This window comes from Taudactylus pleione, unplaced genomic scaffold (genome assembly GCF_031769625.1).
Source record: "Taudactylus pleione unplaced genomic scaffold, aTauple2 ptg000093l, whole genome shotgun sequence".
Taxonomy (NCBI): domain Eukaryota; kingdom Metazoa; phylum Chordata; class Amphibia; order Anura; family Myobatrachidae; genus Taudactylus; species Taudactylus pleione.
Window position 1 is genome coordinate 33,005,335 of NW_028284495.1, and position 19,658 is coordinate 33,024,992.

Consider the following 19,658-nt stretch of genomic DNA (forward strand, 5'->3'; position numbering starts at 1 on the left):
TGTTGTAATCGTACTGTCGTTCTACTATCTGCTAGTGGATATGCACCTTTAGTTACAGTAAAAAAAAATAGATGATAACTGCAATGTCCAGGTGTGCAAAGCTGGTAGCAACTTACCCAAATAAACCAACATCTGAACTTGTAGCTAAAGAATCTTCTACCAAGTATTAAAAATAAAGGAGCGAATACTTATACAATCAATTATTATTGGTTTATTTCTTATATGTGGTTATTTATATTATTTTACATTACAGAATATGTTCTGTTGATCATTGGTAACAATTCCTCAATAAGTCCATTCCGATTCCATGATGTAATAAAAAAAAGGGGTGAGTACTTTATTTAACCATTGAATATTACAATGAAGAAAAAAGGTGTATACAAAGTATTTAATATGTTTTTCACATTAATATATGTTTTACCTGAGATTCTAACATAGAATAGCTTGTCCTTTCCAAAGAAGCACGCCTTTCTGCTTTTTCTCTTTCTTCTTTGGTCTGTTTGGAAAGAAACATACCAGTCATTGATTATGATCACTGATATCACTTATTCCTTGCCTGGATTCAGCCAGAAAAAGAACATTAATACCTCATCTAACTCACTACAGACACATAATATGTACTACATAACATCAAATAAATTGGATAAATAACCAGAATATGTAATAAATAACAGCAAAGAAATTGGATAAATAACCTTGTGAGACACCCAATATTCAAAGTGAAAAGACATCCGTTAAAGCTTTGGAATGTTACGGAACAATGACTGGTTAATGTCTCCACTGTATAATATACTGGAAATTCCTACAGGTTTACCCTTGAATGGAGCAGTAGAGGTCACCTACACATTTTCTGTATAATGAATAAATGCATTTCCTGACTGGCTATCACATTACTATATACAGAGGAACCTGTTTCTATCATTTGTTTTATAAAATATTATTAAATTGATACATTTTAGAAGGGTGGTTGATTTTACTATATTTATTCCTGTACAGTGACATATGGTAGTGGCCATTTATACCAGCTATTCAATCATGTTAAGACATGAGAAAGATGAGACATTTTTCAGATAATGCATTAGACTCATTAATATATTATTGAATGTTTCGCAGAAAAGTACTTTGGTTTAGGAACTGGGTTCATCATTTTTCCTGTAAGTATATCCTTTACCATTTCACTTTCTGTACAGCACTGGGAAACTCTTGGCACTTCAGAAAAAGGATGCTATTAATATGATTTTGATTAATGACATTTAAAGAAAGCTGTAACTTTCAAAGGCTTTCCTGCAACTTCTACTATATTAGTTGTTCTTTTAGTGTGTTTTAGCCATGTATTCATATCATTGTTCATTTATATTTCTAACCTGAGGACTAACATAAAATCCATTTTTGGATACATATGGGAGCACAGGGTTGTTTTCCAGGAAAAAAGAATATTCAGCTTTGCCTGCTGATATAAAGGCACAACTAGATAAACAGAAGGAATCCAGGTAGCTACAGCCGCACAATTAGTAAAAACTGTCGGAAGGGGTGTGGTATAAGAAGTCGTCATTCAGAATGTCGACATGGTCAGAACGTCGGCACTGACCATGTTGACATTTTGTATGTCGATAATGAGATTTTACATTTACTTTGAATGTAAGGATAATCCTAACCATAACCACAGCCTAACCCTAATCTATCCATAACTCTAAAATTGTCTATCAACATTCTGAGAATGTTGACACACAAGTATTAAAACAGTAGATTTCAAATCTTATTGCCGGTCTTTTGCAGTGTGCTGGGGGAACATTTTTCTTTTTTTTTCTAGTCTAGATTAAGCCTCTCCCTTTTCATGCACCTATGAAAGAACATTAAGTGAGTAATCAATATTTTATATTACTGTTCTGAGAGGGATGGATGGGACCAGCATTTGGAGGGTGTGCTGGTTCCTGTAGTGCCAATTGGAGGATTTTGGGGTACCGCCCGGTGAGTTGGCTCTCAACTTAGATATATTAATGTATGTGCTATTATCATGTGGCATTACAGTGCACAATAATATGACTAAAAGTGTGTGCTATTATCATGTAGTGTTAGGGATCACCTTGACGTGGATGGCTTAGACATATCATTGCAAATATATGCTACAAAGATCTCATTTCTATTATCATGTAGTATTGAAATCCTATTGCTGGTCTTTTGAAGTGTGCTGGGGAACATTTTTTCTTTTTTTTTCTATTGTCGATATTATGCCAGTGTCAACATTGTGAATATAAACAAATCAAATGTTGACATTTTGTACATGGCGACATCATGAATGTTAACATTGAGACCATATGGACAGTGGCGTCATTCACCCTGGTGACACCTTGTGCAGACCCATGCGAGGAGATAGTAGTGCGCGTGGCGAAGCTGCGGGTCATTAAAAAGGGGGCGTGGTCTTGCAGGTAGGGGGCATGGACTTGCGGGAAGGGGACATGAACTCGCGGGTAGGGGGCGCGGCCTCGTGGCCCGAACCCCGTTTTAGTCACTCTGTTGGTCCGGAGAAGCAGACTGCCACCAGTGACCACCCTGTGTGAAGTGCCGGCTCCCTCACTGTGTCAGGAGCAGAGTGCTGCACGTAATGTTACAGTGCAGCACCCGGCTCCTGTTACTGAGTAGGAGTTGGCACTTTGGTGACACCCCTGGACGGGTGACACCTGGGTGACGCCACTGCATATGGACATTCACAATGTCGACTTTTTTATTTCATTCCGTAGGAAGGCATGTGCAAGCCCACTGAATGGAAAGTTAACCTTTAAAGTTGGAAGGTAATTTAAGAACAGGAATCCTTTGTCTTGCTTCTATTTCACAGCTGTAATGACTAAGATCCCTCTTCTCTCAACAAACACAGAGACACACAAGCTACATAACTGACCTCTTCAGGCACAAGTGGTTCAATCATAGGAGCTTCTTCTTGCCTCACCGCAAGTCGGACTGGAGAGGTAGAGAGACGTTTCTCCCACTCGCTGGCAGCTGCCGTGTCTGATGAAGTTTCCAAAAATGTCCTTTTCAACTCACTAATATTAGTCTGATGTTTCATCATATCTTCTTGATTTCTATCAAACTCCTAAATGAAAACAAATCCACGAAAATATTGAAATACATATACTACTCAACACCCTCGTAGCTAGAAAAACAAGCAACACAATTTGTCTTATTTACAGGAGTTTACACTCTCTGTCATAAGCATTAGGATGTATTTTAGATCCAGTCCTCAAAAACTGTTTCACATATAAGGCTTGTGGGTCTATGTTCCTAAGGCCTGATTCAGATTTGTGCGCTTTTGGCATCGCTGCTGTGTCTTTGGATGCAGCAGTGATGCTAAAATATGCAAATGCAACAGGAGGCGTCTTGTGAAAATAGACACTTCCTGCCGGCTTCTGCGATCCGCTTGTACGATTCGCTGCTGCGTCCGAAGATGCAGCATCGGATCACTCTGCGTGGCTTTTGATCATCTGAGTAACCTTTAGGTTACTCAGGATGACCAGGGAATTCATGCAGCTGAAGTCAGTGAAGCTGCATACAAGGATGCAGCCACTGGTTTTAGCACACCCAAAAAAACAGGGCCGACATGCTCCTGTTTTCTGGGATGGTGCCTGACGCTGACTCCACTCCGTCCTGAAATGGCCGCAGCCTGTCAACCAAGCTGCGGCATTTGGACACTGCGAGAGAGCTCACAGAAGTGGATCTGCACATGCTCATTACAGATCCTGCACATGCACAGATCCTCAAACATTGGAGTTGTACTCAGACCATGAGGATTGCGTACAATCTGAATCAGCCCCTTAGTTGCTTGGTATTCCAGCCACTGAAGGGTGATGAAGAGAAAGGAAAAGAAGATAGGTTAGTATCAGGCTTATCAGGTATTACTAGCTGTCACTAGTATCACAAAAATACAGCACAATCTGGTGAAGAGTGAGACTTCAAGGAGTACAACCGTCGTGATGTGTAAACTTATATAGTGAATATAACATCAAAATATGCTGCTAAAATGTTAATAAAAAAATTAAGTCAGATACAAAATACAACTAAAACATTTTCTATGCATAGTAAGTGAAAAAAAACAAACACTGAAAGTCCACTCGGTTCACTAGGAGGTAGGGAGCACTCAGACCATGCTAAAGAGTCAACACACAAATGCATGCAGTGCTATGTACCAATACCAACCTCTAACATTAGATTACTATGTTTGACATATACATTTTCACCCTTTATTCGCTTAATGAGACTATTCTGGAAAAGTGAAGAGAGGGAACATTAAGAGACACACAAAATGTTGGACAATGATGATTTTGTACTGATGTTCCACAGACGAGCACAAAACGATATAAAAACAGAAGTGTAGCCAGGAGGCTTGTTAGGAATTTACCTGAGCTTTTGCATCTGCATCTTCTTCTTGATCCGACTGGAAGCATTATAAAATATTAAATATAGAAGTTGTTTTTTGTATCTTTATATGCCTCATTCATTCTACATGGCTATCCCTAATCTATACATATTGACTATGCCGAAGGGTAAAAAAAAGTGATCAGGAATACCGCATGCAACACAAATCCACCAAAGAAATATTTCCGTCATTCTGCAAACCTCTGTTGAATGAAATAACTGTTGGCTGTACATAGTTATTTTCTGTTTTATTTGTTTATGGTTTGAAGTTTGAACATTTTCCTCTTGTATTGTAGCTATATTAACATATTTATCAAATAACAATTATGTAGTACTAAGGTGTTCTATGACTAGGCAGTGATACGCTGTTTTCGTGCGCTCACTCTGAATCAGGGCGTTTTTTTTTATTTCGGCCTCCAGGCCGCTCGCAAAGCTGTGGGTGACTACCCCCTCTCCCCGCCTACAAAATGGGGCGAGCTGTCAATCAACATAGACAGCCGCCCCGTCTTGTAGTGAGCCCCGGATGACGGAGCTGCCGTCGCTCGCTGGGGCTCACGAATGCGCAAGCTGGAGGTGGTGCATGCGTAGTGGGGGAACATCGACCCGCATGCGAGCACTGTGCGCTCACGAGCGGGTCTGAATCAGGCCCTCAGTCCTGTGAAATCTATCTAAATCGCTCAACATCAATGTTGTGTTTCTGAGGCTAAATCACACATTTACTAACAGACAAATTTTGTAATTAAGTGTTAGTAGATGTGTAATTTAGCCCCAGAAACACAACATTGATGTTGAAAGATTTAGAGCAATAGTAAATAGATCCCATAATGCGGATTACTAATTAGCAGTGACCAGTGATACAGTTCATCACTGAACAATAGAAAATCATCACCATGGCAGGAATCTTGCCATTATTTCCTATGGCAGCTCAGTCTCCAAAACAGGAAAAGCTCATTACCCTGATTTGTGCCATGTCGATCCTGCTTTAAAATGGGATTAGCGTAATTAAAAAAAGTATAATAATCCAAAGGCTGGAGGACTCTATTGGAGTTGGGGCAAAAAAATGGAGGTTACCAGCCAAGTTGAAAGTGCTAGGGCTCCTCCAAGCAGTGGGGAAACAAGAGACCGGGATCACAAAAGTTTTAAACTGGTGTATATATTTGGTTTATATTTCATAACAGAAAAGGAAACATTATAATCGAAAATATAAAAATTCACCTAACAACCTTCCATTTGAAACAATTTTAATTAAAATACACATAAACACTAAAAAAATCTATTTTCAAATCTGACATTGTCCAGCACTGACTGTACTCTTTACATTAAGCCAAGCCCTAAAACAATATCTTAGGGGAAAATTTACTACTGTAAGAAACAGTTTTGTACAATAACGCAGGATAACTTCCTGTGGTCTTCTAGAGACAAAAGAAATGTACATTAAAGTGGTTTCTAACCTATCTACTGCAGTCTGAGCTGTCACACTCCCCGCCCTTCCATATTACCTAGAGCTGAGGTTCCCAAACGCGGTCCTCAAGGCTCCCCAACAGTTCAGGTTTTAGAGACATCCATGGTTGAGCACAGGTGGTTAAATCCAATTGACTAATTAAGTCACCTGTGCTCAATATCTGTAAAACCTGAACTGCTGGGGAGCCATGAGGACCGCGTTTGGGAACCTCTGACCTAGAGAAAATATCTTGGCCGCTACCACTACTTTGCTACAATAATGCTTAAGCTTTCTTTACCACTGCTAAAAAGCATTTGATGAAAGGTCAAAATGCTGGGACATATCTGTCTTAATAAGGAAATATCAGAATTGCCATCATCTGTTGCTGTATGGTTTATCATTTATGTGTTCCTATAAGGGGTGGTTTTACATTTTTCAGAGATTTAATGGTTGTAAGCATCCATCAGAACAGGACCATGTGGCCGAGGTCTTAGTTCTGCAGAAAATCTAGTAAACATATTTGTTATCTTTTTTCCCGCCATATGAAAATTAAGATCAGCGTTTGAAAATGATCTTATTATTACATTTTAAATAGGAATAATGGAAGAGTAGTTGTCTCCTTTAATAACTAAAAACACGCAGATACAGAATATTTTTTATATTCTTTATAGAACATATAAGAACTATTATTAACAATACACTACGGTTTAACAATAGAAAATTATCTAAACAGCAAGATCATTAAATATGATGAAAAAAGCAAAGCCATAACACCACCTCACAGCCTGGAGTCACGTACTGTAACCACAATCATTACATTTGGGAATAAACTGTGTGTTTCTACACACCTCGGTGGCAGTAGTTTCACCATCAGCTGCTGTATCCGTCTGTTCACTGTCAGTCTATTTTGTTTTACAAGATACAGATTCCAGAATGCAAGCGGGAACAAAGAATAAACCCGTGTTGTGAGAATGTAACAATAATCACTCACCACCACAGCCCCTTGCAGATTACAGTAGCAAAGAAAAGCAAACAGAAAAAGAAAAGCATAACAACACAAACAGAACAGATTCTGAGGAATACGCAAGGCATATACATTCTGTGAGATCATTTCGTCTTGTGTACAAAAACTGTGTGTAGTAAGTTTTTAAATAGATAGAATTCTTAAAAATATATGTGTATATACAGATCTCAAAAATAATATATTCCCCATGTAATGATAATCTGTTCTTATATCATTCTATTGTTTTTGATGTAAGATAGTCTTATAGAACTACTATAACAGCCGCCTGACTTTCAGCTCCTCATTTGTAACAGTTTTTGTATAGCTGCCCAATTTGTCTGCATTACCAAAAAGGCAAATTACAACAACAACAACAAAAGTTTGGGAAGATGCTAAACTACCCTGATTGACTTCTGGAAGAATGTTATTTTGAACATGAGAAAAATAATTAACTTTCATGGTTACTGATACATAGGAGTAAATTTACTAAAGTGAGAGTTTAAATGAAGTGAGTTTTAGAAGAGATGTTGCCCATAGCAACCAATCAGATTCTACATAACATTTAACTAGCACCCTCTAGAAGATAATAGCTAGAACCTGAGTGGTTGCTATGGGCAACATCTCTTCTAAAAACTCTCACTTTAGTAAATTTACCCCTTAGTCACAATAATGTGCACATAGTTTAAAAAGCTGTGTATTTCAATAAATATCTGTTCTATTCGTTTGCACTATCCGACAAGCTGAGCACTGCTCGTCATGCATACGCTGCCCTGGGATTACAGAATAACTTACACAACACTTGTGGCTTTGACGATGTACATAGCCAATGTAATGCAGACATGGCAGACACAGAACATGCATTATGTAATACACAATGAATATAAAGGATCAGGCACAAGCTACGTTTATGTGGAAACGCTCATCTAAACTGCTACTTTCATACGGGACAGATTTACAACATGAACTTTTAACCTTTTTCTATTACCACCAGGCTATGCGGGATTTACTCCTTTCAATAATGTTGCATCTTTTTTGTTTCTATAATCAATATAAATCTTTGTACAAGTTATTGATCAGAAGCATCAACAATAGCATAGCCGGAGTTATTGCTCAGATATTCCTTTGTAGGGATTATAATGTGCACAGAGAGTGGTCTCTACTCTATGACATACTGAATATAGATTTGAACAAACCATTAACTATCTATATTACTGTATACTTGTTCTGCATTTGGCTTTCTATAGTAAAACATTTATTTTTTTGCTTCAGACCCTATTATATGCATTAGCTTCAATCTATTAGTTGAAATATAGTTTTAACTCTTAAAGGACTGAATCTACATTCAATCCCTTCATAAGAATACAAAAAATAAATAAACCCTCAATAGAAAAATAAAAATATATATTATTTTCATATATTGTGCCTAACCCTTATGGCCTACAGACAAAACTTCCAAATATTAGCAAGCAGACATAAATGAGGCTCTGAAAGTTGGACCAGTATGGTAGCATTCTAGCACTGTTTAGGATTAATGCACTGAACACACTAAACGTAATATGTGTTCTATGCCGAGGTACACACCTCATCATCTGAACTGTCACTCAGGTCATTGTCAAGTGAGGCACTCAAGGAGACCGCCTTGGGCTCCAGGTAGCAGAGGCACATAGCCAAAGGAAAGGAGAGCGTGAGGGCATATGGCACGGAGAAAGAGGCAGAGAGCAGGAAGAAAAAGATGAAAAGGAAACATGGGACAAGGGATGGCGAATGGATTGGAAGGTAATGTTGCAAACTTTCAGGCAGGAAATTGGCTTCAGAAACGCTAGGGAAGGAAAGATATCCGTCGTCATCCAGGAGTGAAGGAAATGAGTCTGGAAGATGCAAGGAGAAGGAAAACAGCGTCCCGCCTTTGCCAGCTTGCTGCTTATAACTCATAGCTATCTCGTCTTCATCAGGGTATGACCTCCCTTTTTGCTCAGAGTCCCGCTCAGGCTCATTGGACATCTGAACTATGTCTGCAATAGGCTCACATCCCACTGATTTACGAGCATTCTCCTTACATCTTCTACGCAAACGTGTTGAAGATGTGGAGGGGCTAGAGCATGGTGATGGGGGGGAATGAAATGAGTCAGTTGCAAAACAAGATGGCTGAAGGCAGCAAACGAGGTGTATGATCAAAAGGACAAAAAGAAAACTGCGATTAGTTAAATGGTATTCTGCATAATAGTTAACATAAAAGCATAACAATTTCTTAGCCGTCCTAATCAGCTACACAACTAAATGACTCTCAGCAAAATCAGCAATGCATTGTTCATGCAGGATTATACTGTATTCTACATTTATGTAATTAAATATGTTTCAAAGTATTTAAAATTCTTTAACAGAAGAGCCATGTGCAACCAGAAATGCAGATGCAATTTGTTACATATGAGTTTGGGAGGAAATACTGTACACACATTAATAAAATCAGCTTTTCATCTCATTTGGCACAGAAAGCATTTATTATTAGCAACACCAACAAAAACATTTCTCCTGCACTTCACTGTGCTGTTTGTATGAAGGGTGCCCACACAACTCTAACACTGCTTAACAATAAATAAATCAAAAGACTGCATGCTCTCTAAAATGATCATAGAGCATAAAGGTAAATAGCTCAAACCTGCATTTACATATAGCAACTAATATGATATTAGCTTTATTGAGCCTAGTGCAAATTATGCTGGGTACACACTTCGAAGATGGCCGTCAGAGCGGCCGATTTGTTACTGTTTACACACTCACCAATCGGGCGCTCAATATGTCTGGGCTGACATCACAACTGGGAGGGCATTTAAATTTGCCCGCCCAATTGAGATGTCAGTGTCGGCAGTCCTTGCAGCAAGTGTATGGGCGGTTGGGATTCATGGACATTGGGGCTCATTCAGTATTGCACGCTCTTTAAATGCTGAATGCAGATTCCCAATTATCATGCTCATGTGCAGAACGAACGCAGCCCCTGCCTGATTGGCTACGGGATTTTTTTTTAATTACAATTTTTGTTAATTTTGAGAAAGGAAGACAAAATTACATGAACATATATAAGAGTGCAGAAAGGCGTGGTACAGTAAGTCCAACTGAAAAGTTTTTACAACATTTAAACATGCCGGGTAAAAAAATAAAAACAAATGTAATCAGACCACATGACAAATGAACCATATTCTAGGTACTGACTGCTGAAAATCATAGTATTTGTTTGAATATTCCAAGTCCATGATCTGTTAAGGCCTTGTTGTAATGGGAGTAACAAGATTGATAAGTAGAAAGCCTATTGGGGGGGGGGGGCAAGTAAGAGGGAATAAGAGGCTGGCTAAGACATTTAAGGGATGGTGCGGGGGCATGTTGGCCCCATTTAAGGGGTGGTTTCCATTGCTGGAAACGGGGGCATGTTGGCCCCATTTTACGGGAGTGGAAGGCAGTTTCCTGGCCTCGTAAACCAGCCAGCCTATGTAAGCTGAGGCTTACTCAGATGGCCAGCGCCGTCCATCATCGCGACCGTCTGTTATCTCAGCCTGTGACTTCGGTCGCAGTGCTGGGATTGCAAAATACAGCAGGGGTTGGCAGACACCTTTTGCTGCATTTTCATATTTGCAAGGATGGAATTGCAAAGCTGCTTGTGTGTGGCTTTGCAATTCTTTCCACTAATGAACCAAACCCCTTGGTGTGTACCCAGCCTTTAGACCAATGAAAGTCTAATTGGTAAATAGCTAACTTGTTGCTACTGTTACAGCACATTTCTGCTATTTACACAATTTAGCAAGCATGGTTATCCAACATGTAAAACAAAGGACCACATTTATTATGACACAATCGGGAAACCAAGGAATCCCAAGTTGTCTATTTTGTCAGACAGCACAAAAAGTAAAAATAAATGTCTGCCAAATTGAAGTTTAAATGCTCAACAATCAATTTATCAGTGAAGTACAGGTTTAATATATTACTATACATGATGCTGCAAATTCATCACCTGCAATTCTAGGTCTGTCAGCTCTCTTCCCACAGTACTGTATACATACAATATGTTATAGTTTTAAAATATTTTTATAATGCAATAATTGATAGAACTATGCAGATAATTGAAGAGGCAGGATAGGTAATACCCCTTTTCCACTGCTTTGCCGGGTTGCACCTGGGATGATGTTCATGTGCCCATCCTGGGTGCGACTCGGCTGAGACCCCTAACAGACAGGCAGCAAGACCCGGCATTAATGCCGGGACGATGACGCTATTGGCATCACGTGATGAGCCGGTGCTTGAAGATGCTCTAATTTGTTTTTAAGGACCAAGAGGAAGGTCCCACCAGGATAATGAGCAGGATGAAACTCATTATTAGCAGCCATTTATAACAAGGTAAGTCCTACTCTTTTATAAAAGTCTCATCGGTTGTACCTTACTGATACTTGAATTTCCTCCTATTCCTATCCAATAAGTAACAGAGTAAAACATATCCTGTACATAACATTACCTTTGCAAAGGTTGTACATAAATATACTGTGCCTGATACTTCACATGTTCTAGGGACTGAAAACAAGATATTTCTTTTATGAAAACATTCCTTAGTCCATAAAAGCCACAAGATACAGATTGCTAGTGGCCAAAATTGAAAATACACAAAGTAAACTGGGATCTATAAGAATCCTATGTGTAGGAAGAATATGGTAGCCCAATACAGCCTACAATTTTAACAACTAGACAATCTACAGCATTAAATTAGGGGCCACTTTTTATTTGACACAGGATGGGGGACATTGAGCTCTAGATTCCCACAAGCTGTGGAAAAGTAGATATTTTGTGCACTGTTTCTGTTATTGTCACCATACAATATACAATAACTACTAAGTGGGAACATCAATTGAAAAAGGAGACTCCCCTCTTTCAAGACAGGGTGCCCCATGTGTGTGAGGGCCAGTATGGGGGAGATATGGCACAATGTGCCCCTTTCTCAGCTAGGAAACATTGTCTGGGTGAAATTGTCTGGTGATCACAATTGATTACCAGGCAATAGCTGCTAAGGGGTCCACGTAATTTGAAAGAGGGGACTCCTGTCTTTCATATGTGGGGGACCCCACATTTACATATGTAATTATGGGCATGATAGGGCATGTAGTGTCCTCCCACTCATTTACAGAAAATTCAGTTTTCCATAGCGAAAGCTTATATTGTCTGGTGATCACAGGTGATCACTAGACAATATCACCCAGACAATATTACTCTAGACAATAGCTGCTAGTGGGCCACATAATTCCCTTTTTTAAATATTGGTGCCCACACAGTTATGGGGGTTAGTGGGCACATGTGATCACCAGACAATAACTATTAGGGGGCTACATCACTTCAAAGAGGGGACCTCCCTCTTTCAAATGTGGGTGCCCCTGATTTTATGGATGTCAGGTTGGGGGGGAGATCTTCCTCGTCCCTGGACTCCAACATGTTTCTGTAGTGCAGGGGTTAATGCCTGGTGAACACACCAATCACCAGGCATACATTTCTATGGGGGCATAACTTTTAAAACAAGGGTGCCCCCATCTTATACGTTTGCATTTTTACAGATCAGAGCCGATGGCACACGCGGGGGTTGCCAGAGTGTCCCCACCGGTTATTCGAACCGTTGGGAATGTATGGTTTTTTTAGCACCAAGAAAAGCGAATGAGTCCCACTCAGCAGCTGCAGTTTTCGCATGCATGCGGATGACGAGTGGAACTCGTCATCCGCAACGAAGGGGTTAAAGCTAATAGGCTGATAGCAGCTCTATTCAATTTCCCTGATTGAACTCTGATAGCATGTTCTGTTGTTGGCTGATAGTGTTCTGTTCCGCCACTAAACTCAGCTTGAATGCCAAAGTTCAGTGAAGGGGTGGAAACTGAGATACTCTCAGCCAGGCCTGGGAACAGAAATGAAGGGAGTTCAGAAGGAGACAATAAACTACTACTAGCTATCAGGGAATGAACACTGCCATTTATGGTTACAACCAGGAAGTGGGTCTTCTATGGCACACATGACCACCAGAGACATATTTTTATATTGTACACTGATCAGCAAGGATTGGGCTCTGTATAGTACATAGGTAACTGGGGGCGATTCAGACCTGGACACAAAGCAGCGCACTTTCGCTGCCATCAGGTGCAGGGTATGCAAACTTCTCAATCGCACGGCGAGGCTTAAGGACGCCCTCTATGTCTTAGAGAGCGACGGCAGAGCGAATGCACGCCGGTCTAAAGACGTCCACTTTTCTTTCTTAGCACACGTCATCTCCAGAAAGTGTATGATTAACATCGAGAGCCATTGGAGCTGCACGCAGCCCTTGAGGTAGACCCTACCCCACCGCAAGTACTGCGATCACTGCAGGATGAAATACAACCAGGTGACATGTACAATGACGCTGCCATGCTATTTATGCTTGCCCATGAAACAACGTTAGAACACACAGGCATGCCTGCATTCACATATCCACACCCCCCTTTTCAGAGACCATCCCGACACCACCCTCAATCTGTCACTCAAATTAGCGCTCTGTCTGTGTGCTACGAACGCTCGATTCCCGATCACAGTCACTGGCTCGCGCACTGCGATGCATGCGCAGACGGGCGACTATCGGCCATAGCGTGCATTCGCGACTTAGTGTCCAGGTCTGAATCAGGCCCTCTGTTCCATGTACACTGCTTGCAATCTTTTACGTACACTGGTCCAACATCTTCTGTGTAAGCTCCCTTAAGCCACATCCCATTCATTCTTTATGACAGTATTTGAATATAAGTTAATATGAATAGGTCATTATTTGTAATTTATTAAATTTTACAACTCTGCTGAATATATTTGGTGCTTTCTAAATAATAATAATAATAATAATCCATACTCTAAACCAACTGAACCACATGCATTTTTGCCACAGCATAGAAGACGTTACATTACTTCACCCACTACAAATTCAACCTCTGGACCACCTTAAAATGTTGACATGTCTGACATAGCACCACTTATATTGGTATCCAGTCATTAGGTTTACAGTAAAAATGTAGACAATGTTTAGGTAGACAATACAAGATAGACAGGCAATAGGTCAACAGGGTCTGAAGGTCGACACGACTAGTAAGGCCAACAGGGCCATTAGGTCGACACACAAATGGTCAAAACAGAAATTGTCGACGCATTTTGTATTTGTTTTTTTAGTGTTAGGGATAGGCTCTTACCGGAGGGTTAGGGTTAGGCATTTACCCTGAGGGAGGGTTAGGCACTTACCGGAGGGTTAGGCACTAGAAGGGACGTTTAGGGTCAGCCACCAACCCCGACGGTTAGGTTTAGGCACCAGGAGGGAGGGTTAGGGTGAAGATTAGGGCTAGAAAAAAAAATGTGTTGACCATTTGTGTGTCAACCTAATGACCCCGTCGACCTTCTTACCAGTCGACCTTCAGTGTGTCGCCCTTCAGACCCTGTAGACCTATTGCCTGTCTAACTTGTATTGTCTAACTAAACATTGTCTACCTTTTTATTGTAGACCTAATGATCCACACCCACATACATTTAATCCCTAGTGCTTATGTGGGGTTTAAAGACCAGAACTTGTTGAATTGTTGTACTCTGAAAACCACAGACTCAGCAGACAAATGAGCATACATGACTGCATATTGTATAGAATCTATAATATATATATATATATGTAACTATAAACTGCCCATTGACCCAAAGATGTTTGTTTATATTTAATTAGATAATTTAAAAGATGAATTGCACTATCCTAATTGGAAATCAATAGGCTACCTACATATTTTAAGTAACTTAGAAGACATATTATTGAAGGTATACAGAATGACAGGACAATTTAGGTACTCTGTATATTACAACTATTAAACAACAAACATCTACAGCAAACAAACACAATCATTCCATTAAAGGAAAAGACAAGTACCTTAGTATCATGGCGTAATGTAGTAACAGTTGTGATTACTTCTACTTTCTTGCGTTTTTCTTCCTCCTCATCTTTCTCTTCCTCAACCTTTTTTTCAGGAGTTACCGTTGTGATTAAGTTGGTCTGAGAGATACCCTTTGCTGTGATGTATGGGCCGATGCCCACCTCTGTGGCAGACACAGAATCCTTCATATACAAGTCATGGTTTTCATTCACTGATGCTAAAAGCAAATGTGATATTTGGGGAAAGAATAACTGAGTATGGAATGATCTGTCAGAAGCAAACAAAAAGGCCTGAAATGTACAGTTTGAAATACAGTTGGCAAAGAAATCCTCAAATAATTCACATTATTATCTAAGAGGTTTGATAAAATTATATGAAGTAAAGGTTCTTCCAAACATTTTTAAACAGTAAAACCTTGTTAGAAGAAGCTGCTGATTAGTTAGTTAGTTGATTAAGTTCTACCTGGGGACCACATAATACATAAGGTAGCGAACTAACAATTGTAGTTGCTGGTGGGGAACCACGATTAGTCTCCAATAATAAAGCTGCTGACTGGCATCTTTGAGCAGAGATCAGAAAGGGGAGAGATACAACATAAACTGGATACAAGAATCGGCAACTATACCTGTCCTTCACTATTTATCCGAATAGGTCCTTCCTCCTAGATGGGGTTTTATTTATTTTTCCTTAATATAACTTGTTGTTCTTGTTAAACCCTTCACCCTTTTAAGAACCTAAATGATCTTTATTCTTACTTATGGTTATTTACTGCATGAGTTAGACTCATCCAAGAAAACAAGTGCTCATTCCCTCTCTCCGTCTTCTCTGCCCATTTCATACATACTGTACGCTCTGTGGAGCACTTGACTTTCTGATTTTTTTTGGTTGGTTTGTAGTTTAAGGCATTATGCAAGTTATGAACCTAACAAACTCATGATAAATGCAATGTAGATCTTAGTAAATGGATTTTATTTTAGGCTCTTAGGAACAATAGTTTGTTTTTCATACTATAACTATACTCAACATTACAACAGGTTTGTGTTTTCTGGTGTCAATGATCAGAAATGGTGTTATTGAAAGACTAATGATGCCTCACTTGTATGTGACTAAGAAAAACAAAAATATAAAAGCAAAAAAGAAAAGAAAAGGAGCACAAGGGCATTAGATTTGGGCAGAAACCAGACACAGTTGCTAGGCAACCATTTCCAATGCACACAACATGGAGAGAGTGATACTAAAATCACAGCAAGATAACAGCACTGACTAACAACAGGTTCATGCAAGGAAGGTACCACCACTGGGCTTCAGTTTGCAGAATCTTCTTTTACTAAAATTATAACCTAACGTCTATGACAGGCACCTTTATTGACTTCATCTTTGGCCTGAAGGTAAACTGCAATGCAGTCTATATCTAAACAAAGAATTTGATATAGCGACACCATGTATCAAGGTGAACAATACACAACACATAAATTGAGGTTAGATTGTTACCATGTTCTTGAAATATAGTAATGTATTGGTAATACTTGCCCTAACACTAATTCGTTTTGGCACTACAATGATACCAGATAGTAGGATAGTAGGATTACTAGATAGTAGGATTACCAGATAGTAGGATTACTAGTTCCCAGGTTCAAGTTCAGAACATGGGACCCCCTGTTACCATAACTAAACTGCTTCAGAACATCAGTAAACTTGTTAAGAACATTAAGTTAAACTAATTTAACAATTAAACTGCTACTTCTTACTAATGTAACACTATTTAACACTTAAACTGTTTTGTCTTACGAAGTAATCCTTAAGTAAACTGTATGATGCCTGCTCATTTGTTCCCTGACTGGCTGACTGTCTGAACTGAGAGACTGCCCCCAAGTGTTCTTCCCACCTTTTTAAACATCAGGTGCAGCAGCTGATGTGCCAATGTGACAGCTGCTGAGCCAAATGGAGTTTCCTGCACAGTACCCACCGCTGCTGCTGGAGGAGACATGCCTGCAGGGGTCCTGGACCACAGACATGCTCCCATGGTAATGCTAACCCACTGGTGCCACTGCCACTGCCTCCTGCACAGTCCCCGCCACCGCTGGGGAGGAGACATGTCTGCAGAGGACCCAGACCACAGACATGCTCCCATGGTAATGCTAACAGCTGGTGGAGCCACCACCTCCTGTACAGTCCCTGTACAGTTTATTTCATGTGTCAGTATTAGGGATGTTAGGGTACCACCTTATGATGTCCACAGTGACGTGGTAGGTGGGCAAATATCTTTACTTAAAAAACCATGTTAATTGTTGGAGTTTATTCTGACCAGCGGCATCCCGACTGCCAGGATCCCATACCCAACCCCTTTTAAATAGGAAGAATACATTCTCTGGCACTTCCCTTATGCTGGGTACACACTGGCCGATATATTGCATGTGCGTCGGCCAGTATGTACAGGCGATATGTCTGTGAACGACATTGTTCACCGACATATCGCGTCGGCTGTGCAGCACAGCTGATGGCCAATATATCTGCAGATATATTGATCCGTCGTGCTGTGTGTACGGGCGGTCAGCCTACCACCCATACACTTGCCGGCGACTGACAGCTCAACTGCGCGGGCACATGTCAATGCCTGTCCAGTTGTGATGTCAGTCACGACACATCGGCCTGATGATTGGTAAGTGTGTATGCACTTACCAATTGTCAGGTAGGATGGTGGATCAGCCGTATTGCCGATCCGTTGTCCTGGTGTGTAACCAGCTTTAGGCTCCAGCAGTTACCACTAATTAAGTTACTATAAATTGAGCACCAGTCATGGTACTAAGTAGTGAGAAAATGAAAAGAATGAAGACGCAACCAAAATTAGATAGAATGGCATAAAATAACAAGACTTACAGAACATTAGAGCTAGAAGACAAATACTTTTCTTTAATGGGAACTATTTATTTAATTAGACTATTTTCTTGCTTTCAAATGTAGAAATGTAGGTTTCCTGCCCATTATATAGAGACTACATAGGTGGCATATTTGCAAATTTGAGGTTCTGCTTGTTGCGTAATCCACATCCATGTCTGGGTGGGAGCAAATTTATCTTGTGTGCTTCTCCTAACTCATGCTAACTCATGCTACCCAAACCAGCCTGGCTATTGCTGCGTCTGGGTTTGCTTTGTAGTATAAATGACAGGGCTCTTTTCACAGTTTCCATTATAGGGAATCCAAGTGGTATAACTACAACCTCTGTAGATCATAACTACCTAACCTACTGTAGCTACCACAGGTACCTGAGTGGCTAGGCAGAGCCCATGTGCTTTTCATCTCTGAGGATGCGTGTTTGGTTATTTCCCTGTATTAAATGCATCACCCAGAGCCTGTTTATCTGTATTTTTTTGGAATGTATTTATACATCCAAATATAATAAAGCCTTTAAGGCAGTTTCATCTTTCCAGCTAAGTCATCATTTTACAACCAATTCCATTATGTAGTTTGCAGTACTGTCCCCTTCCTCACTGATTGGCACAGGGGTGTGATACTGACAACTGCAATATGGAACAGTTGTCAAGAGACAACTTACTTGGAAATTAAAAAAGCCAACACTGTTTATTTGTTAATGAATAAGGTGTCAATTCATTTTGCAACTGACTTACATAACAAGCTATTAAATATGCCTTCTATTTTATTTTGAGAAACAAATAACATGAAATATAAGGATATTAAGACACCAATGTACTAAGCCTTTGAGAGATAAAGTGGAGAGAGACAAAGGGGTCCATGTACTAAGTGGAGATAAGGAGACCAAATGAAAAAGGCAGAAAATATCCCTCTACATATTGCATCTCGATATGTACTAAAGGTCACCTAGCGCAGAGCTAAGTGACCCAGCTGTTACTTAGATGCCGTCAGCCATCTTCTCCAGCACCGGCTTTGTCGCCTCTAGCTGCTGCTATCTGTCTCTCCTCAGTGAAGAAGCTGTAAGCGAGCTCTCTGTCACTTTGGCCAATTTGTCAATAAAGTTTTGACAAAAAAAATCCTCTCTGCTGTAGATGCACAGGATGGGGGAGAGGTGACAGCACAAAATGCATCCCTGCTGCCACCGCCGGGGGGTGACTTCACGCTCACTCTCCCCGCAGGGCTATTCCTCGTAATAATCACAGTAGCCGCCTCCTGCTTCTCACTGATAACAAGCGAAGCAGGAGCCGGCTTTATCTCCACAGTAAGCATACCTCCCAACATGACCCTTTCCAGGAGGGACACAATGCTCTGGTCCTGGACTTCCCTGGTAAGAGATGGGGTTGCAGCGCAGTTCAAAATTCAAATAGGGGAGTCACACCAACTGTCATTTCACACACTGCCAATCACCACTGGTTGGGACTCACTGGCAGTTGGTGTGACTCCCCTATTTGAATTGTGGACTGTGCTGCAGCCCCACCTCTGGAGCCTCCACCAATCATAAGTTACCAGACCAGGGAAGTCCAGGACCAGAGCATTATGTCCCTCCTGGAGAGGATCAGGTTGGGAGGTATGCAGTAAGTGGAGTTTTAGTACATGGACCACAAAAAACCAACCAATCAGCTCCTAACTGCCAGTTTACAGGCTATGCTACAAAAATCATTGAAGCCGATAGGTTGGTACTTTTTCTCTCTCCCTGGCTTGATACATCTCACCCCAAGGACCATTAAAATGGAAGAAAATCAGACTATGAAGACATTTTACAGGTAGCTGAATGCAGAGGAGATGGAAATAGATATATTTCACTGAAGGGCATTGATTAGTACTTATTAAACATGAATAGCAATAATGTACGTGTATAATTCCACCTTGCGGCTAACTGAACTAACACCTCAGTGTTTTATTAACTTATTTTATTAACAAATGAAACTTGTGTATT

General features: G+C 40.3%; 1 protein-coding gene across 17 annotated transcripts in view; it reads right to left on the reverse strand.

The window, feature by feature from the left end:
* EPB41L3 (erythrocyte membrane protein band 4.1 like 3) overlaps positions 1 to 19,658 on the reverse strand; it is a 311,810-nt gene that overhangs the window by 35,457 nt on the left and 256,695 nt on the right. For 9 of the 17 annotated variants that reach the window (XM_088469653.1, XM_088469664.1, XM_088469661.1 and 6 more), the window contains exons 12-18: positions 14,788 to 15,008; positions 8,433 to 8,996; positions 6,697 to 6,750; positions 4,391 to 4,426; positions 4,189 to 4,254; positions 2,897 to 3,088; positions 422 to 496 (exon numbers count right to left, since the gene is read on the reverse strand). In XM_088469653.1, coding sequence (XP_088325779.1) covers positions 422 to 496; positions 2,897 to 3,088; positions 4,189 to 4,254; positions 4,391 to 4,426; positions 6,697 to 6,750; positions 8,433 to 8,996; positions 14,788 to 15,008 — 1,208 coding nt within the window. The remainder of the gene's footprint in view (positions 1 to 421; positions 497 to 2,896; positions 3,089 to 4,188; positions 4,255 to 4,390; positions 4,427 to 6,696; positions 6,751 to 8,432; positions 8,997 to 14,787; positions 15,009 to 19,658) is intronic. The other 8 variants (XM_088469665.1, XM_088469656.1, XM_088469654.1 and 5 more) reach the window with 7 other exon arrangements.